The sequence below is a fragment of the Maylandia zebra genome, linkage group LG1, assembly GCF_041146795.1.
Source record: "Maylandia zebra isolate NMK-2024a linkage group LG1, Mzebra_GT3a, whole genome shotgun sequence".
Lineage (NCBI taxonomy): Eukaryota > Metazoa > Chordata > Actinopteri > Cichliformes > Cichlidae > Maylandia > Maylandia zebra.
The window spans coordinates 35,804,954-35,824,621 of record NC_135167.1 but is presented as its reverse complement, the minus strand read 5'-3'; the positions used below and the strand labels follow the sequence as shown (position 1 = coordinate 35,824,621).

At 40.1% G+C, this 19,668-nt stretch overlaps 1 protein-coding gene across 3 annotated transcripts in view; it reads right to left on the bottom strand.

Moving 5' to 3' along the window:
• samd4a (sterile alpha motif domain containing 4A) overlaps positions 1-19,416 on the bottom strand; it is a 74,791-nt gene extending 55,375 nt beyond the window's left edge. For 2 of the 3 annotated variants that reach the window (XM_014412533.4, XM_014412535.4), the window contains exons 1-2: positions 19,238-19,416; positions 17,597-18,209 (exon numbers count right to left, since the gene is read on the bottom strand). In XM_014412533.4, coding sequence (XP_014268019.1) covers positions 17,597-17,792 — 196 coding nt within the window. In that variant the 5' untranslated portion in view covers positions 17,793-18,209; positions 19,238-19,416. The remainder of the gene's footprint in view (positions 1-17,596; positions 18,210-19,237) is intronic. The other variant, XM_014412534.4, reaches the window with a different exon arrangement.
• Positions 19,417-19,668: the final 252 nt, after the last annotated feature.

The following is a 19,668-nucleotide window of genomic DNA, read 5'->3' as shown; positions in this document are numbered from 1 at the left end:
CCTGACACGTCAGTGACTTTCAAGCTAAAAGCAAGAAATCTTTCAAGAAGAATTTTTGGAAAGTCTGCGCAAGATACACTTTGTTCACACAGAGTAATTCACCAGCGAGCATCATGTGAGAATGTTTATATGATCAAAGGGGTGAGAGAAACAAAAGAACTGAGTGCAAATTTTAAAAAAAAGCTAGAACTAGGGATAAGTCAGGGGTTAGCCTGACCTACTGACATATATATGAATAAGGGCATCAGAGGAGGCATCCTCTTACTGCAGTACCCACAATGGCTTTCCCAAAGGAAAAGCCAAAAGGAAAGCCTCACAGACCACATTTATGATCTATTACAGATTTTAAATCAACAGTAGGAAAAAACATCTTCCAGCTTTTAAAACTAATGATATGGTGAACTTTTTGCGGCCAAACTACCACTGAAAGGCTGGTGTATATGGATAAAGCTGCACCTGACAGCACACAGACTGATGCCATGGTTCAGGATAATCACTTATGGTTCAACTTCAGAACTGAAACCTAACAAGTCCACTGCTGAAACTGAGGAAGAAGAGAGAAGAGCTATCCCTGTCCGTCTAAATATCATCATCATCATCATCATCATTTATTTATATAGCACTTTAAAAACACACAAGGCTGACCAAAGTGCTGAACAATAGAAACATAATAGATACCATAAGAATAATAAATACGATAAAATATTAAACATAGCGAAAACAATAAAATAAAAGTAAATACAAGTCAGTTAACCACTGAGTCAAAAGCCAGTGAATAAAAATGCGTTTTCAATCTGGATTTAAAAACCAGCACTGATGTCGATTGCCTAATGTGAAGAGGAAGATTATTCCAAAGCTTAGGAGCCATAATAGAGAACACTCCGTCTCCTCTCAGTTTCAGCTGTGATTTGGGGACTAAATAATTGCTGCGCCTGACACGTAAGGCTCAATGAGAGGAAACAGGCAGTCAAACTGTCAGGAAACCAGTCGGCAGGTGATTTACACCGCTCTCACTGCTGACTCTCGCTTGCATACATGCTCCTCTGACCTGGGTATTTGAACAATAGACTGCTTTACAAAAAAAAAAACAACAACACATGACTGACATGCATCCGCTCCATGTTAACATGCAGCCTGGTTTCCATCAATCAGACACAAAAGGAGTGTTGGTTACTGTCAGCTTGGGCATTCTGCATTACGTCTGCAATCCACGAGTGAATAGATGGTCTAACACTGTAAAAAGCAGTGATTACACACTATATTTAAATTGATGTAAGAAAAAAAACAGCAGATTTTTTTCCATTTACAAATAAAGACTGGTGATGAAATGATGACAAATGCATACTAAAGGATTTTTAAAAAAAACTAACAAAAATTAAATTTCTAAATTAAATTTTCCCTAAAAAAATAAGACTAATAAAAACAATAACAATAATTACACAGGCTAACTCTAGAAAACAGACCACAAGAAATACTTAGAGCTTCTGTCTTCAGATCACACAGGTCACTATTCCTGAATGAAAGATTATTCTCTCCCTCCAATGTGCTTCAACAATCAGAGAAAGAAGCTGTGACAGGTTCCTGTAACTCACAATAGAACAGGAAGAGCATCACCTTTGTAGCAGTCTTAAATTGACACAGCCAGGACACCTGGTCAAATTATAGAACATAATACAAAGCACTGCTCTCATCTGGTTATCACATAGCACATTGTGTGCGAGTCTCTGTGTGTGTATTCACTACCACTGGAGTGCAGTAAGTGTAAAGTATGTCTTTTCCTCTCTGGTGCTTATTTATTTATACTGCTTAATGTTTTAAACAGTAGCTGATGTGAGTATGGGTGTATGTGCTTAAAGCGGGAAGCACCTGCCCGACTGTTGGTGTGTGTTTGCGTTTGTGCATGTGTCTGTGTGGGCGTGTGTGCGCTGTGACTCCTTTCCTCGGAAAAAGGAAAAGCATCATTGTGATTACTTCAGATGCAGACATCCTGCTTCATCGGCTTAATCAGAGAAGAGCAAAGCTCACATTGTCTGACATTATTTCACAGTCACGCTGACCCTCAATTAAAAAGTGTGCCAAGTAAAGAAAACCAAGTGGTGGCAGGACTGTAAGGTGCTCCTCGACCTCATTACAAGTTCAATTTATTCTTTATTTGGACAATTATTTTGGTAAAGACTAGTTTGTGATGATTTCTGTCCCCAGCAGTGGGGGAAATTTGGAAATAGACCGGCTGCTGTATGAATGGGAGACAATTCCTTGCCATCCTTTACTCCAACCCCCCTCCATTCACACTTCCTCTCAAGTCTTGCCCAACATGTATTAATTGGATATAGGTCTGGAGGAAGCAGGCTGGCGGCTGAAAGCAGGGCAAGTGATTTTTTAGTCTACCTGTAGATGTGTACGTAGCACTACAGTGTTGGGGAGGCTCTGAATGTGGCAGCCGCAGCTATGCTGGGAATGTGAGCCTCTGCTCTGCCAGGACTGGACTGGAGAAGCCCACAACTCTATTTAAGGAAATGGCAGTGAGGGGCCCATCAGCCGCTCTCTTTGCCTCTTCGTTTCTGTCTTTTCCGCTGGTCAATGCCACATTTCTTTCCTTATACAATTATTTTCCTTTGTGCAAGAAAGGTTTGTATGCATACCTACTTGGAAGAAGTAGCACACATTTACACACACGCAGACAAGTGTATGTACCAACCACTCACTGGTGGTGTGGTTTGGGTAATTGTTTCCGGTACATTTGTGACCTTAATAGGGATGCAGCTTTGTAAAGTGCTTTAGTGCTGTGGTCTGTTAAACAACAGTGTACTTGCAGAGGGGGGAAAAAGCCACCAGTTAAAGAAAGGTATTAAAGCTTAAAGGTTCTAAGCTGCAGTCACTGAAGGCAAAACTGAATGCACAGAAAACCTCAAACAAGCAGCAGGTGATAGTGGCTGCAGTAAAGCAAAGTATCTCAAGGGAAGAAGCCCAACATTTAGTGAGGTCCATGGGTTGTAGACTTCAGTTGGTGATTGATTTTCCTTTAAGTATTTTAAACAATCCTGATGTTTAAAATTGGCAGTTTGTTCAATTACTTCTAAACCTTTGAAAATGGGGCACTGTGCATGAAAATGCTAAACATTTATTGGAAAACCCATGTGAAAACTTAAAGTTTGCACTTTCTTTGGATACTATTTAGCATTCTGCCCTCAGGTTTATTGCTGACAACATATATTACAATCATCTTTGCATTTTATATGGAAAAGTTGTGTTGTATTCACTTGGTTGAAATATCAAAGGATGAGCACAGGTATAATTAACGTCACTGAAGGCTCAATTCCATTTAAATGACTCAGATCCAAGGTTTTATACTTGATGCACTGGATTGCTGGAGTGCCTTCCTGGGCTACGCAGTGGGACAGGACCATTATTAATGAAGCCGTTTCAAAAGGTTTTTCCTATTAGGATGAGTCAAAGTGAGTTTACCGTGACACCTGGACTGAGGTTGCAAATCTGGGAGATACAGCTTCCTGGAGGAATCTGGTTTGGGTGAGGTCATTTCCACCCACCAGAGACTTAAAAAGTCCTGTTGTATGGCCGTCACAGCAACTGTTGCCATGGTGGGCTCTCATGGCGACGGATTCTGCTGATGTCACTCAGTCTTTCGCAGCCAACGGTGTGTCAACTAATTCAAAATAAATGGTTCAGCCGGCGGCGCCTTGCTGTGTCTCCACTGTCATCGTCCATTCATGTGAGGACAGAAAGGACAATCAGAGACACAGCTGAGACCGGAGTGGAGTAACACACTCAACTGCCCCTGGCTAGAAAACTAAAAATGTCTCTGGCAGCAATCACATATTAAGTTGTCTATGCCTTTCATTAATGCTGTTTTATGAGTAAGAGGAATTATTATGTTAAACCCCCCCCCCAAAAAAAACCTCTCAATCTAATGCTTATATCACAATGCTTACATTGCCTCATCACACATCTTTTTTTTTTTCCCCTGTGGTAATAATTTGTCAAACACCACTTGACACCACATTGATTCACACACTGTGTATAGGTTTAAATTACTTATCTGGTACAAATAGAAAATTCGAAAAGTTCAAACTGTAAATAGACTGAAACCACTTAAGGTTTGCCAATCTAACAGATGAACTCTAAACAATAACCTTTTTCCTCATAGTAGTGCATCTCTTAAGTTTGCAAGGTTGGATTACCTTTGCCATACATGAGATTGCTGCTTGCTGAGTACTATGTCTGCAATGAACAGACATAGTAATCAAATTTTGCCATTGTACTTTAATGAATTCAGTTTGAGGAGTCACAAGGACGTGAGTCAATATACACACAAGTACAAAGCAATCTAACTACACGTAAAACTATCTTATACATCTGACCCACGTTAACTCATGGACTGAACATACACACACACACACACACACACAATGGACAACTGTACCCTCAAACACACAATAATAACATGGAGTGAACCACCACTCACAACCACTAGCACTTTATATAGCCTCTGTAGAAATTATCCACACCCTCACTTACCTTAACTGCACTACTGTATAGCCCTGTGTAAACAATCATTCTGTACATACGATAATTTTTAACCCTACAACTGTTTACAACTTGCATAGTTCCCATTTCTGTATAGCTGTATATCTCAGATTCCTGTAAAGTTATTTATTTCATATTCTGTATAGTTTTTCATATTTATATCCTGTCCATATCCTGTACATAGCTTGTACTCACTACAGCCTGTACATACTTATAGTTATAGAATATTCACAACATACTTCATACCGTGTACATTATAACATAATAGACCCATTTCTGTAATATACTTACATATCTATATTATTGCTAATATATATTGTAATATATCTGTATCACTAAGCACTTCTGGATGGATGCAAACTGCATTTCGTTGCCCTGTACCTGTGCATGTGCAATGACAATAAAGTTGAATTCTATTCTATTCTAAATGTGTATACTTAAACCTGCATACAATGATTATTTCCGCACAATTTATTAGTGCAAGAACTGGTAAATCTAAGTTTTGGAGTAGAGCGGTGATGAGCTGTTCTTTTATTTAGAAAAAGAAACACCTGCTTTATTTCAAATAAATAAATAAATATTCTCTATCTAGTATGTACTGCTTTGATAAGGTTAATTAAACCTTCCAAAGTCAAGAGATATGATTCCTTGACTAATCTAAGAATATTTTTTCCTCTGAAATATAACCCTTTAATCTCAGAGAATATTACATGTCTAAAGAAGTACTGATGCAGTATTTTTCTTTAGGTGTTTTTGTAAGCATCAACAAGAGTTGCTACATTTTAGGGCATGAATGAATTTATCTGAATCTATACCTTTTGTTTTTAACAGGAAAGAAAGTTCAGATGTTTCTAAGGAGAGTAAGAAACTTAACAACTAGAGCTACAACTGCTGTTAAAATGTAGAGTGAATTAACTGCACATATACCTTATACAAACACCTTGTAATTATTAGATAAACTAGTTAATACAGTGGGACAGTGTACAGTCTAAAAGCCAGTCAGTACACTTGAGACTGGGTGGCTCCCAACCTTAAACAGCCTCCATTAGAGCAGGGCGATATGACCAAATATATTTATCACGATATACATTTTGCTACTAAAAGTAGATGACTTTCATTGCCCCTGTTGTCATTTGTGCCCTTGATGTTGGAATGCTTTCAGACATGTTTTGTTGGATGCGCTAACAAATTGACTGAGTGATTGATTGTTTGAGTGATATATCAACTAGGTCGTATGTTGAGTGTCTGTATGGGGCCTTAGGCCTGGATTGCTTGGGCGTATTTACTGTATGAGAATACTGTATTTTATATGTATTTCTATCTTTTATATCCTATCTATTATAGTTTTTAAGTATTTATCTTTCGTGATGTTGCACTGACCGGAGACATCTTTCAATTTCATTGTACTTGTGACAATGACAATAAAGAATATTCATTCATATTCATTCATATTCACATTTGAAAATTTGGGATAACGATATAACTGACGATATAATTGACACTAGACAAAATACTTTACAACTCCATAACTTTATTACTGCAAAAAAAAAACAAAAAACAAACAAACAAACCCCAAAACATCAATGTATTTTCACTTAAACAAGCAGCTGTTTATGTGCATTAAAGTTATATAAAAATTTAACAGTGCAAATTCCTTGCTGACAGTTTAACCAAAAGGCATTTCCAGTGGAAATTGGCCGACATATCCTCAGCATAACCATGTATAATATCCACAAAACTCAAAAGAGGTTATACACACACACAATACGGTAATATTATGTTGAAGCACAGTACGTATCACTCCGCGAGGCTCCTGCCTACGATAGCCGTAATGCTCCCACAATCCATCAAGCGGTGCAGCTTCGTAGCTTAGCAAAGTCGTACTAAAACATTTGAAAGATTTTCAAGCGCCATGTACCACATAAAACCGTTTCAAGGTCAGTAAACACAACCAGAATTCATACATAAGGCACACGGGATTATAAGGGGCACTGTCGATTTTCAGAAAAATCAAAGCATTGATTTTAAGTGTGCCGTATTTTCCAAACAACACGGTAATAGCGACGGCCCGCTAGCATGCTCTGACTGAAGTTCGGTCCGAGTTCGGACATGAGAACCTGGAAGAGGTGTCTGAAAGGAGAATGCTAAAAAAGCTTCTTTCTATCATGGACAACCCCTGTCACCCCATGCATGCCCCCATGGTGGACCATCGGAGCAAACGCAGCAAAAGACTCATTGCCCCGAAATGCAGAACTGACCGCCACAATAAATCCTTTGTGCCGGTGGCTATAAGACTGTATAATTCTTCCTCACTCTGTAGGTGATTTTCCTGAGACTATTACCAATGTTACTCTGTTCCCTTTCAGACCGTGCAATATTACCCAACAGTACCTTATTGAATATTTGTTTCATCTCCCCATCATATGCTGCTACTCCCTTTATTCTATTGCACAATACTATGTCACTTTCTAGAATCGCCTGCACTGATAATCAAGTTATTTATTCTCCAGGATATAGTTATATATATTACTTTGTTAGTTATTTGATACTATGTCTTGCACTATCCTACTGTATATTACTGTATACTACTATTCTTATTGTATATCTTATTCATCTGTTCCTCTGTCTCTCCTGCTGCTTTGAGCATGTACATGACTAAAGAATTTCCCTCGGGATAAATAAAGTTATTCTTATTCTTATTTAACCATCATTCTTAGCTAAGGTGGAAGTTAACTGCTCTAATTTCTTATGTGAACATGTGCAGGCAAAGGGGAAAATGTAAGCACTGATATCATGATCAGTTTGAATTTAAATCTAGAATTTAGGAGGACAGACTGTTTGTGGTAGATCTGCATGTGATCCCCAGCAGGGCATTTTAAATAAGCTAAATGGATCACGATTTAATTACACCACAGTTACACTGTATATACAGTTATGTGAAAAAGAAAGATTTCATAGACTCTGTGAAGTCCTGTGAAAAACTGAGTACACCCTTAATGATTCCATACAAACTAAGAGGAAAAGCAGCACGCCAGAACAACTAGAAACATACTCAATAAGTACAGCGTGTTGGAAAAGGTTGCCGGGCAAAAGCCCATTTTCTCTGAAAAACAAAACAAAACTGGGTCATGGCAACACCTTGATTAAAGTCCAGACCTCAATCTGAGTGAAATGCTATGATGGGTCCTTTACAGAGCTGTGTATAAATGAATGCCTGCAAACCTCAATGAACTAAGACAATGTTTATTTGAAATTATTGCTATTAAAAGGTGGCTCTACATGTCATGTCTACATGGGGTGTAATTCTCAGGTTTTCCTGACCCAATTTAAAACCTGGCAAGAACTGGATAACATTTGTCCTGATATATAAAACCTTCAGACTGTATATACCACACACAGGCCACCTACCATTCCAAAAGGTTCAGCTGACAATGCATAACTTGTACTTTTATGCTACATAACATTTCAGGTTATTCATATTTTTAAATGACTGCATGACATCCCTCTCACACACACCAATTAGGTTTCAGTCCACCTCATTGTTGCAACTTAGAGCCTTTATGAAGCGATCTGCTTGTTGCAATCACTTTGTTACTGATGCCTGGTCTCTCATGGACATACCTGGCTCTAGCTGCCTGTCGTGTTTACCATCCTGTCAAATATCGATCACCCTCATTGATAGTCATTTCCTTAACTTGACTGGAAGCCGAGAATCCCTCCTACTTTGTGTCAACGCTGTTTATTTCGCCTTCATTGTTTGAAGTTGCTGACTTTTATTGACTTTCTGTGGTCTCTGGTCACCACATCGTATCGCTGCTGCTTTGTTGCAGATTTTTTTTTCCAATCCAAAAAAGGATCAGAGACCTTGGTTCAGAGCATATTCTCTGCTTGGAGTGTGAGACATCTTCAACAGGTTTGGTGAGTAAGCATTCAAAAACACAAACAGTTGTTGTTAACTTTATTTCATAGTGTAATTGTACTAGGAAATATAGTAGAACTTGCAGGTTATTTAAACTTTATCATTTACAGAAGTTTGAATACCTGTCTTTAGACCAAAGTATATGTAAAAGTATTTATTTTCTAATCATCTAAGAAATGAATTCAGCACAAAACACTCAGCACTAACAGACTGGCTATTCAATCACATTCAACCACAATCAGAGCATGTGCTTTAGGTTTGGGCTAGATGAACATAGATACACATATGGCACAATAATCCAACATGTTACAGAAGGTGAAGCTAAGATATCAAAGTTAGAAGCAAGCATAGAAGGGTGAGTGAGAAACTAAACCTTGAGCCTTTATGAAGCCCTTAATTGCATAATCCCTGCTATCACTGACACTACATCTGCCTCCCTCATAGAAAATATCAACAGGCTGACATGTCTGCCCAGTGGCTAGTTTGCTAGTAGCAAACTAGCCACTGGAGTCTGTTTGGCAGTTGCAAATCCCCTTATTTTCACACACATATATACAGTAAAACGTAAACTATAAAAATACTAATTATACAAATAAACACACGCGCACACACACCCAACTGTACTCAAGCAACAAGGAAAAGCATTTGCTGTAGAGGTCTGGTGGAAAAGACTAATTTTATTTCCCCCTCTGGTCAATTTGGCAGGTTGTCTGTCCCCATTCCTGAGTTTCAGTACGAGTTCACAGAACACGCCGTCAACCTCCAGAAATAAACTGTTTGCTCATGCGTGGGTGCGATGAAATAGTTTGGCTCTCAAACCAGAGACAAGATTTTTCTCTCTCCCCTCTCCCTCTACAGACGTTCAAAAAGGCACAAAAGGCTGATGACAGAGCTTCTATGGGTGTGTATTAAAAAAGAAAATTCCACTTTTAAGTTTTATCTCTGTGGGAGACCGTATTTATAGATACTCATGTGGCAGAACAGGCCAGCTACATTAGGCTCAAATTAGATTGACATCCATGTTTTTTTTGTTTTTAAAATGTATGCTATAGCTCTTACAAACATTACTCATCATCTTCATCTTACTCAGGCATGTTTTTTTAGATCTCGTCAACAAACCCTGAAAGTCTCCTTCAAAAAAAACCACAAAACTCCAAAACATCTTGGGCTGCTAAACGGTGTTGATCAACATATCTGTTCATTTCAACTGAGGCTGGAAGCCATAAGGTCTGTTAATATAAAGTTAATATTCAAAGTTAATAACATAACTTTAAAAGCCTTTGGAAAGCCATATCAGACAGAAAGCAGTGAATGGCAGCTGTAAATGGCAGCAGTATTCCTGATTCTTCATCTTCTCCCTTCTCTGCCCCACCCATCCCATCCTCTTCCTCTCTTGGGGGCAGGGATAGCTCAGTAGGTAAAGTGGTCGCCCCATGATCGGAAGGTTGGCGGTTCGAATCCACTTAACGGCTACCCTGAGGTACCCCTGAGCAAGGTACCGTCCCTACACACTGCTCCCCGGGCGCCTGCTTAGTGGGCTGCCCACTGCTTCACTGAGTGAATGGGTCAAATGCAGAGAAAAACAAGTAATTTCCCCATGGGGATCAATAAAGTATCCATTATTATTATTATTATTCCACACCATGGTGTACTTAGGAGACCTTAGCTCTAGTGAGAGTGGAATCACTTTTCTCTTTCCACTGTCTACCCGCCACACACACACACACACACACACACACACACACACACACACACACACACACACACGGAAAGCCCATGTTCAACTCACACTGAGCTACTGACTCAAGTGTGCTCCTACGTGCCCACATTCCTAGACAGTATCCCCAACACCAGAACCGTTTACCGCCTCAGTCAGGAATGCTGATTTCCAGTACAGGTTTTCATCAGACCTAGTTTAGGCAGAGAGTGCAACAGGAATTCACTGAGTAATACTAGCCATTAAAAAAAATAAGAAATAAAAACGCAAACCCCCCCCGTCACTCACCTTCCAGACAGACTGACAGCGACTCTGCTTTCCCTCTCTCTACAATAACAGATACAAGGCTAATGCCAGAAGCCATATTTTGACCTACATTCAAACAGCTTTTTGAATTCAAATTCTTCACTGACGTTAAATCCCCTCATCCATTGTATAATTCTTACATTCTGCTGATCTAAGGCTCAAAGGTGTTAAGAAAAGTGCTTTTCCATTTGCTTCGCCTAATCGTTTCAAATTACCAAAAAGCCGCCAGAAACTCACGTCTCTTTCCATTTTGCACTTCTGCCATTCACAAACTAAACAGCAACTGAAAACTATCAAATGTAGGCATTTTTTCCATTTCGCTGGGAAGGTTCCTGTAATACTTTTCTTTAATGGAAATTTAAATTCATATCCATACTACAACTCTGAGCATTTACATCCCTCCAAATCTAACACAGGTAAACTTTAGGCTGTGACACAATGGCATGACCATCTAACCAATGTTCTACTCAGTCAGAGAGAGTAGGGCTGGGACATGATCACCCATGTGACTTCTTAGAGTACTGTATATGCCGCTGTGGTTGGTTGGCTGTAGCAGGAACAGGTTTGAAAATCTCTGAGCTTTCACATACCTGATTTCAAGCTTGACTGGACTGATCAGCTCTCTATACCCATCTTAGATAATGCTACATTAAAATTCAGAAAATAACAGAACACTGAAATTATTAAACACCTTTCATTCTTCTCGCAGCTGGTTACAAAAACAGCACAAACTGTACATTTGGATCTCCAAATAGTGCATAGAAGCTCACGGTGAAATCATTTATTTTGATAGGACTTGACTGTGACTTGACTGTGTTTGGCTGAGATTTTTTGATTGACATTGCCTTCCACACATATGAATGAATTTTCGTCTCTCCTTCAAAGATAATATATGAAAACTGTTTTTAAAAAAAAAAAAAAAAAAAAAAAAAAAAAAAAAAAAAAACGGTGTCCATTGCTAACTCCCTTTACATTAATTTTAACATGTGCAACAGTTTTTCTCCAGTTCCTTAAAAACAGTTCAGCTTAATAATCACAGATCACAAAGAGTGAGAACCTCACAGGTGTTTTTAAAAAACAAACAAACAAACCCCTACAGGGTATTTTATCTTGCAAACTGTAAATAAAGTGGTTAACTTTCCATTACACTTAACAGCTACTTTACATGTGCCATCACTGTGGTTACTATAGTCTGTGCTGTACTGTTCTGCTCAACCTTCAAATCGCATTCATTTTGAGCAGTAAGAAAACAACCAGTGCAAAAGCATTAAAAAAAAAAAACCAAAACAAAGACGGACTCCAAAACAAAGGAACTGCATATAAATACAGTGTCACCAAGTGCTGGCTGCTGCAACTCATCTCAAGTACAGAGTTCTACTTCTGTCCACCTCTCCAACACAGCTGCTGCTTGTATGTTCTCAATCCCTGGCAGCCTCCTTCCAGCTCAAACAGCCGTGCAGGCCAGGTCAGCAATACACCACACCACACAAAAATGAAGCTAGTCATTCAGAACACCAGGCCCACTGTCCTGCCCTAACCCCACCTCTTACACGACCCCTACACATGTGTGCATATGTCATCCTTCAGATAGCGCTCTGCACACTATTCAAGTCCTCTCAACTTAATCCAATATTGTCCCTCTTGAGGTTGCCTCAAAAGAAGTTTTGTTCTCTTTAGGAGGGGAGGAAAAACAGGAAGTTACATTCTTTCCTAATCACAACAAAAATGCAGCTGGCTGCTTATTAGCAGACAGCTAATAAAAACAGTAAAACCAGTATTCCAAATTCCCCTATGATTTCTGCACCAAAAGCCATCAAAGTTGCAAGGTGAAGTGATAAGAATGATTTGAATTGGCACTTCACTTGTTGTCTTTAAGCTTGACTTGAAAACTCAGTGGATGCAGGACTCCTTTTACACATCTGTGCTGGACTGTTAAAGTAAAAAGAGGCTGAGAAACACAAAAACCCTATAAAGTAACCAAAACCAGAGCGTGATAAAATCATGTTAATCCAATAACAAAGAGGAATAAATCATAAATCACATGTGATGCAATTCTGCAGGTCTCAGCGATCCCACTGACTGGGGCCACATCTCAAGTCACTTCCAGGGTCCCGAAAAAAGCCTGCCTCTGAGCCGCTTGGAGAAGTAGGTCACTGAGGATTCCATTCAGTTGTACAGCGCTTTCCAAATAGTTGCGCTTTTCCACTCAGCCCAAGACCTCCAGCTGTATGTTAACCCTTTAAGTGCCTGCAGGTCTCATTTCTGTATCAGCATAAAATCCCACTGTCCTGATTCACAAGCAGTCGGTAATTAGTGTTTTGACTCAGAAGTTTTGACTCCGTTTAGGATTAGTGAATTTGCTTTTTATCCTGCCCACACTGTATGTATATAATAGCTTGTTTTAATTTCAAAAGTGTACTCTGTGTTTTAGTCAAATCCATGAAGGGGGAAAAAAAAGATCTCACAGAACTATGTGCTAAAACTCTTTTGGGGAAGCAGCTTTTAAGTCACTGAAAACAACTTTAAAACTGAGAAACTCAAAAACCAATAAACTGCCCATACAAACTCAGAAAAAAACAAAACAAACAAACAAAAAGAAAACAGCTAACTGATCTATCAGCCTTACCCTAGTACATAAGCACTCAAACAAGCTACCACAACATACCAGAGGGATCATGTAACCAGACAATCTTCCCAGTCTCCCTCTTTTCAGCTGCATGTGCTCTGACGCTAGGTCCACAGAGCTGAAATGGGCCACGGATTTCATGTTACCAAGCTGAATCAGCAGATTAGAAATGGCCACAAGATGATCGAGGTGTGACAAAACTGAGGGGCACGACGTCAAATTCCAGGATTTACAGAAGTTAGAAACTCATTTAATAACTTTAAAATTATTCCAGTGAACTAGAGGTGCAAACTGAACACGCAGAGCTGACGTATATCAAATTGATAACTTCTAACTATTCAGAATACTCTGATTCAGACCAAGGACTTTGTCAAGAAAGAAACTCCAAATTATCCAATTTTCCCAAGTCATTCCACAATAGTATGATATGTTTTCTTAATAAAAACATCATTACCTTTAATGTTGACCGGAAAAGGGGTGAAAAATGATCTGTTTTGATAGAAATCTAAATAAAATGCAGCTGTTCTGACATGTTCTATACTAATAACTACAAACTTACTCCAACTGATCAGTTTAAAAGCATTACGAAAATTCTAGGAGACTTTACTTGAGTTACTATTCAAATGTGTGTGCTTCTGTAAATGTAGCAAAACCACAGAGTTACTTCACTTTGTAAATTCCTGACCTGATGACACTGAGATAAACAGACTCAGTTTTGAATCACCAAACCTGAACAGTGCAATTGTCCCTGATCTGTCTAAGACATAGGTGTCAAACTCTGGCCTGCAGCCTAATCACATTTGGCCCGCGAAGCCATACCAAATTACTATTAGAGCTGGCCTACTGGTATTATACAGCTAATATATATATTGTTTAGTATTAAGCTTTGCTTGTTCCATATTCAGTTTTTCAGCAAAACGTGTTTGAGTCCATAAGAAAAGATTCATTCTTATATCTGGAGGAATAAATATATTTCAATAAATATTAACGTTAGCCCGCGACTTTGTTCCAGTTTTGAATTTTGGCCCACTGTGTATTTGAGTTTGACACCCCTGGTCTAAGATGTCAGTAAAATTGAGGAAATCCTTCTTACATTTATAGCAGGTGTGTGCCTCACTCTAAAGGAGCCTTTGGTAACAATCAAACGAGTATTCTAAACATTTCTTTTAAAAAATTATTATTATTATTAGTATTAGTAGTAGTAGTAGTACAAATATTTGGGTACAGAGGCAGGTACCAACTCTCTTGAACTACTATAGATTATAATTAGGCAGAAGCTGAGCGAGAGGTTTGTGCGACTGGTAGACAATTACTCCACAGAAGATGCCATCTCTTCTGTGGTTCACACCACCCTCACCCACCTGGAGCAGAAGAATTCCTACGTCCGTTTGCTCTTCGTGGACTTCTCATCTGCTTTCAACACAATGATCCCACAGACACTTGTTGATAAATTACTGACTGTGGACTGAGCTCCTCTCTTTGTAACTGGTGTTCTGTGCTCCGGCATCAACGTGTGGCACGGAAATTGCACTGTGGCAGAGAGGAAAGCTCTACAGAGGGTGGTGAAGCCGCCCAACTGTCACAGACATATATAGCTCCAGATGCAGGAAGAGGGCAACCTGTATCATGAAGGACCCCACTCACCCAGCACACACACTCTTTGTCCCGATCCCCTCAGGCAGGAGGCTGAGGAGCATTAAATGCAAAACCACCAGACTGAGAAACAGCTTCATTCCAGAAGCTGTGAGACTTCTCAATGCATAAATGGTCAAGAACTGCTATTGTAGCACCTTAATCACTACTGACACTGTCACTTTATCAATGCTGGTCATCATGCACTTTGCTGCTAAAGTATTTATTTATACCTACACTCTATATCCATACTGGTACTCAGGTTGTTGCATTCTAGTTATCATATTATTTATCATATTGTTTTATTACTTGTTATTCTGTTTGTTAGGAAAAAAAACAACAACCCAAAAAACCCCAAATATTTATGTATTACTTTTTAAGAAAAAAAAAAAAAACTCTGTTTCTTCATTATTTTGTTTCTTTTCGCTCCAGGACCGCGTGTACATAATTTCGTTCCACCTCATGTTAACATGTGATGCGAATGACAATAAAGCTCCTTGAATCCTTACTGCCCTGCCTAGTTACACAAATTAGGGCTGTGCGACAGGACCAAAATCTCATATCCCGATATAAGACAATTTATCATCCCGACAACGATATATATCACAAAAATTTTACATTTTCTGTAAATTCTGTGAATCTTGGGCAACTCGACTTGGGTTTAGTGTTTTGAGCTGGGCGTCATGAACCTGGAGTAGAATGTTTTGACCGATGCATGAAACTGCATTTTTAGACATAGGTTGTAACGGCCGCCATTTTCTTTGTGAGTATTTATTATACAACATGTTTCCCTCTCTCACACCGAGTATCTGTCGATACTGTTCACTAATCTGATATCAGTGCATACTGTGAGGAAGAAATTGGAGATGTTAACGCTGTTAACTAATGACACTTTGCTGCTAGCTTCCTCAATGTTACACTGGTTCTCCTGCAACCTGCTCCTATCACTGTCAAGTGCTGAAGTAAAGAAAAAACTGATCTGAAAAGACTGGTTCATAGATCCACACTCTGTCACCAATATGCGTTTTAGTTTTTTCAATCAGCGGTTCGGGGATTTGAACCTGCAACTGTTTATACACAGACTTATTAAAAATTTGGGATGTGACAATTCTCCAGATCAATGTTTTTTACTTCTACATCCATTTACCTCTGTTTTTGTATGGCTTTTATGTTTTGTTTTGTTGAGAAAAACAAAGAAATGAGAAATAAAATAAGTATCATCACTTGTTCTTAGCTGGGTCAGCTTCCATTAGATCTAGATGTTTTAACCAGGAATTAACAGCTCCACATGACCAACTAGGATAAGTCAGAGTCTCACAATACATAAAGACAGAGTCACAACACAATGCTGTGCACTTTTGTCACACCTCTAACAAATACCCGTATTTGGGGTAGCTCCTGTAGGGGTCTCCTGTCCATCACTCACAGACATGGATGAAGATTACTTGAAAACTACACTGGCTGGTAAATATAACAGATCATAATGCTAAACTGGACTAATTTTAAGAAAATTAATCAAATGAAAAATTCTCCAGCCTCCTTTGTTAGGAATTCAACTGTCCTGTGAGAATAAATAAATAAAATCAACGTCTTGCTAGCTGTAAAATTAGGAGCCACACTGAACATAACTGACTTAAATATCACCACAAAGACCATAAGTCTATCTCGCATGATGGAGCACATTCTGAAAAGTAAAAAAATAAAAATAAAAATAAAAGGAGGAACAGCTGATGAATTAGAAGACATCAGCCCTCCTCCATCGCCTCTGTCCTCATTTTGCTCTGATCTCTGACACTATAAACAAGCCTGACTTTGGGAGGGGTCGACCAAGAGAATTTCATAAACTGCACTTTGATGTCTCCAGTTTTACTCAATAATAACAAAGACCAGCTTGTATTAACCGAAGCCCCTGACTGTGGTACACCCTGATAGAAACTCTGTAATATCTGTGAGTATCACTTCAGGCAGGTTTGCTGTGATGGCCCAGTGTTACCGCATACAGCTGTTGCCATAGGTGCACGGAGACGCTTTCACTCTGCTGCTGCAGCAGCAGCAGCACCGCTTCATTCTATTTTTCATGAGCTCAGTCGGTTGCCAGGGTTTTAGTTTCCATGGCCACACTGCAGTCTGATGGAACAAAAACCAAACCAGAATGCACGCCCGCTCCCCAACACCTCAGTTGTCTTGGCCCAGTACCCGCCCAGGGACCATCATGGCAATAAAGGCTGGCACACTAACCGACTGCCATCACCAACCACCCGTGGTGCCAGCTGAGGTAACGTGTGCGAGTTCTCAACCTCCTCTCACTCTCATCTACTGACCAGCCACAGGGTGCAGCACAACACCATCAATGATTCAGCAATTTACCACTCCTGCTGTATCTACAGGAACACCTCACACAGGAAGTTTATTCTAATGCCCTTGGGATGCCTGCACCATGATTGTCTAGTGTCTGTTACAAGATTGAGAACTACAATGGAACAATGGAAAAAACACATTTCGTTTTAAATAAGTGAAAAACCTGACCAGAAACAGCTAAACTGTCACAGTGACTGTGATAACTGCTGCATCAATGGATTCCAGCTCTGTAAGTGGAGAAGATGCATCACTCTTTCCTCTTCTGTAATAACTGCTGGCAACTCCCAGATTTCAGAAATATGCCTGAATAAATCGAAAAGCACAAAAATCTACTTTGGGTTAGGTTTTTTTTTTCCAATTTCGCAGTTCACTCCTTTATGATAAGAAGAGTGAAGTTGCTGAAGGAGAAGAGTGCAGTGTGAAGAACAAAAAAGTAATCGTAGTGTTTGTGAGTGCCTGTAAATGCATCTAACCAAGCATGTGGTAGTCCTACCTGGATTATTGGCCTCCCCCTCCAGGACCTGCAGCTCGGTGCACTCGGCAAGCGAGTGCTCCAGGCAGAGCTGCAAGAAGCGGGCCTGGGTTGGGCTCACCCTCTTCAGCAGGGACAGCAGGGCCACCGTCTGCTCGCACTCATTCCACCCCTTGAACCAGCTGGCCAACACACCCACTTGATCACGAAACATCATGGTCTGCAAGACGGGAGGGGGGGGTTGAAGGCTGGCGGATTGAAGCGTATCTGCTCTTAAGACTGAACGGTAGCTTTACAGCGGTTATTGGCGTCTCTGTTCAGCTGTGGCGCTGTGTTACCATTCTAAGCTTTTTTATTATTATTATTATTATTATTAGTCAGGTCAGCAGTCTCTGCCAGTATTCCTGGTGGAGCCTTCTCCTGTATGATAATCTCTGGGTTGTAAGGGTGAGAGAAGATGGGAGGGGGGTGTTAGTTGCTCTTCTTGCTGGGCATTAGGTGAAACGAACTCCTGCTGCTGCTTAGTCACTCTCAGAGCGATTGATATTTGATGAGTCAGCTTTCTTCCAGCACAGGCTGTGTCACATCAGCTTCAGCCTCACAGGCATTTTTCTTCAGGGAATCCCTCTCAGCCCTGCAAGAGGGTGTCAGATGTTAAGTGAGGGAGGGGAATAAAGGGAACATTTAACCCACGCTGCTCTCAGCTTCTACTTAAGTAGGTCTCTCCCTTCTTATCAGACCTCTACGGTGACTTTTACAGAACACTGAGCATCGTTAGAAACGCGACGGTGTCCCTGTTGCTTCAGACTTGCTGCTGCAGTGGGGTAGTTTGAAAGAGAGGGAGGAAAAAAAGAGAAAAAAAAACCCTCATACTTTATAGGTCTCCTCCTCGCCGTCGCTATGCGAACAAGCTTGTGGCATTCACCACCGGGACAAAAATAAATAATTTGCGTTTTTTTTGGTATCCACCCATTCCTTAAAAATACAGCTGTCGGTACTAGTGGCGCTACATCCCGGAATTTTCCGAAAAGGACGCCGGGTTACCGACGGCGGCCACTGGCACGCCTGTGTGCTGCACAGACGATAGCACCGACTTCCCTCCGTTATTCTAATGACAGGTTACTTCGTATCGGAGACCGAGATCCGGCAGTGAAGGCTAGCTTTCAGCTGTAAAAACCCTGCAGAGCAGGCTACGAGCCGACTCCAGGTTCCCGAGCTTTTACCGCTGTCTAAAACTGTCACTTTGCCTCATCAGCACACAGGGAATGACTGTCGGCGTGTGTTAGAGTGTACGAGGAGTTTGTAAAATGTTGTGAAACGGAAAACTAGGGAACAGATCCGTACATTTATCCACGTTCCTATCTAGAACGTTTCCATAGAATAACCGCGTAGCAGCTGTAAATTTAACCCAAGTTACCGTTAGCAAATTTCCCAACAGTGTTAGCCCCGCGAATAAAATTTAATGGCTGGGAATTCCACATTCCCCGCGACATTACTTGAAAAGTCCTTAGTCAACCGCTAAAACTGTGTAATTTTCATTTAAAGACTGGGGTAGAGTTGATAAAACAACGGAGGGAAACAGCTTAGCTAAAAACTTCAATTTGAGTGTTAATCATTGTGGGGAAAGCGGTTATTACACACACCAAACTTTAAGGTTCCTACCTGCTGGCGCTGTTCGCATCGTTGGGTTTGTCTCAGAACGGGCGGCAGGCTCGGCTTTTTCGGGGAGCGGTGCCCCTTTACTCCCGGTCTGTGGGATTTGCCATCTTGACTAACTTTTCCTCTGTCTCTCCCCCAGCAGACGGGCTCCACTGCCCTAAAACTCCATGGTTAAGTGAGCAGTAAAGTTGTGACACCGACTTCCCTCAACACTTTTCAAAATAAAGCTAAGCAGTAGCGGTGAGCATTTTTTAGAAAACGTCACTGAACTACTACAGTAGTTTCAACTTAAGATCGTGTTTGTTTTTTTTAGTGCATACTATGATTAACTATGAATATAGGTTTCACGAGGAAAGTCAGAATTCAAAGAGAAAAAGTAAGAATTTTTGGATTCTGTTTTTTCTCAAGATTTTCTTTTATTATCTCTTAGCTTA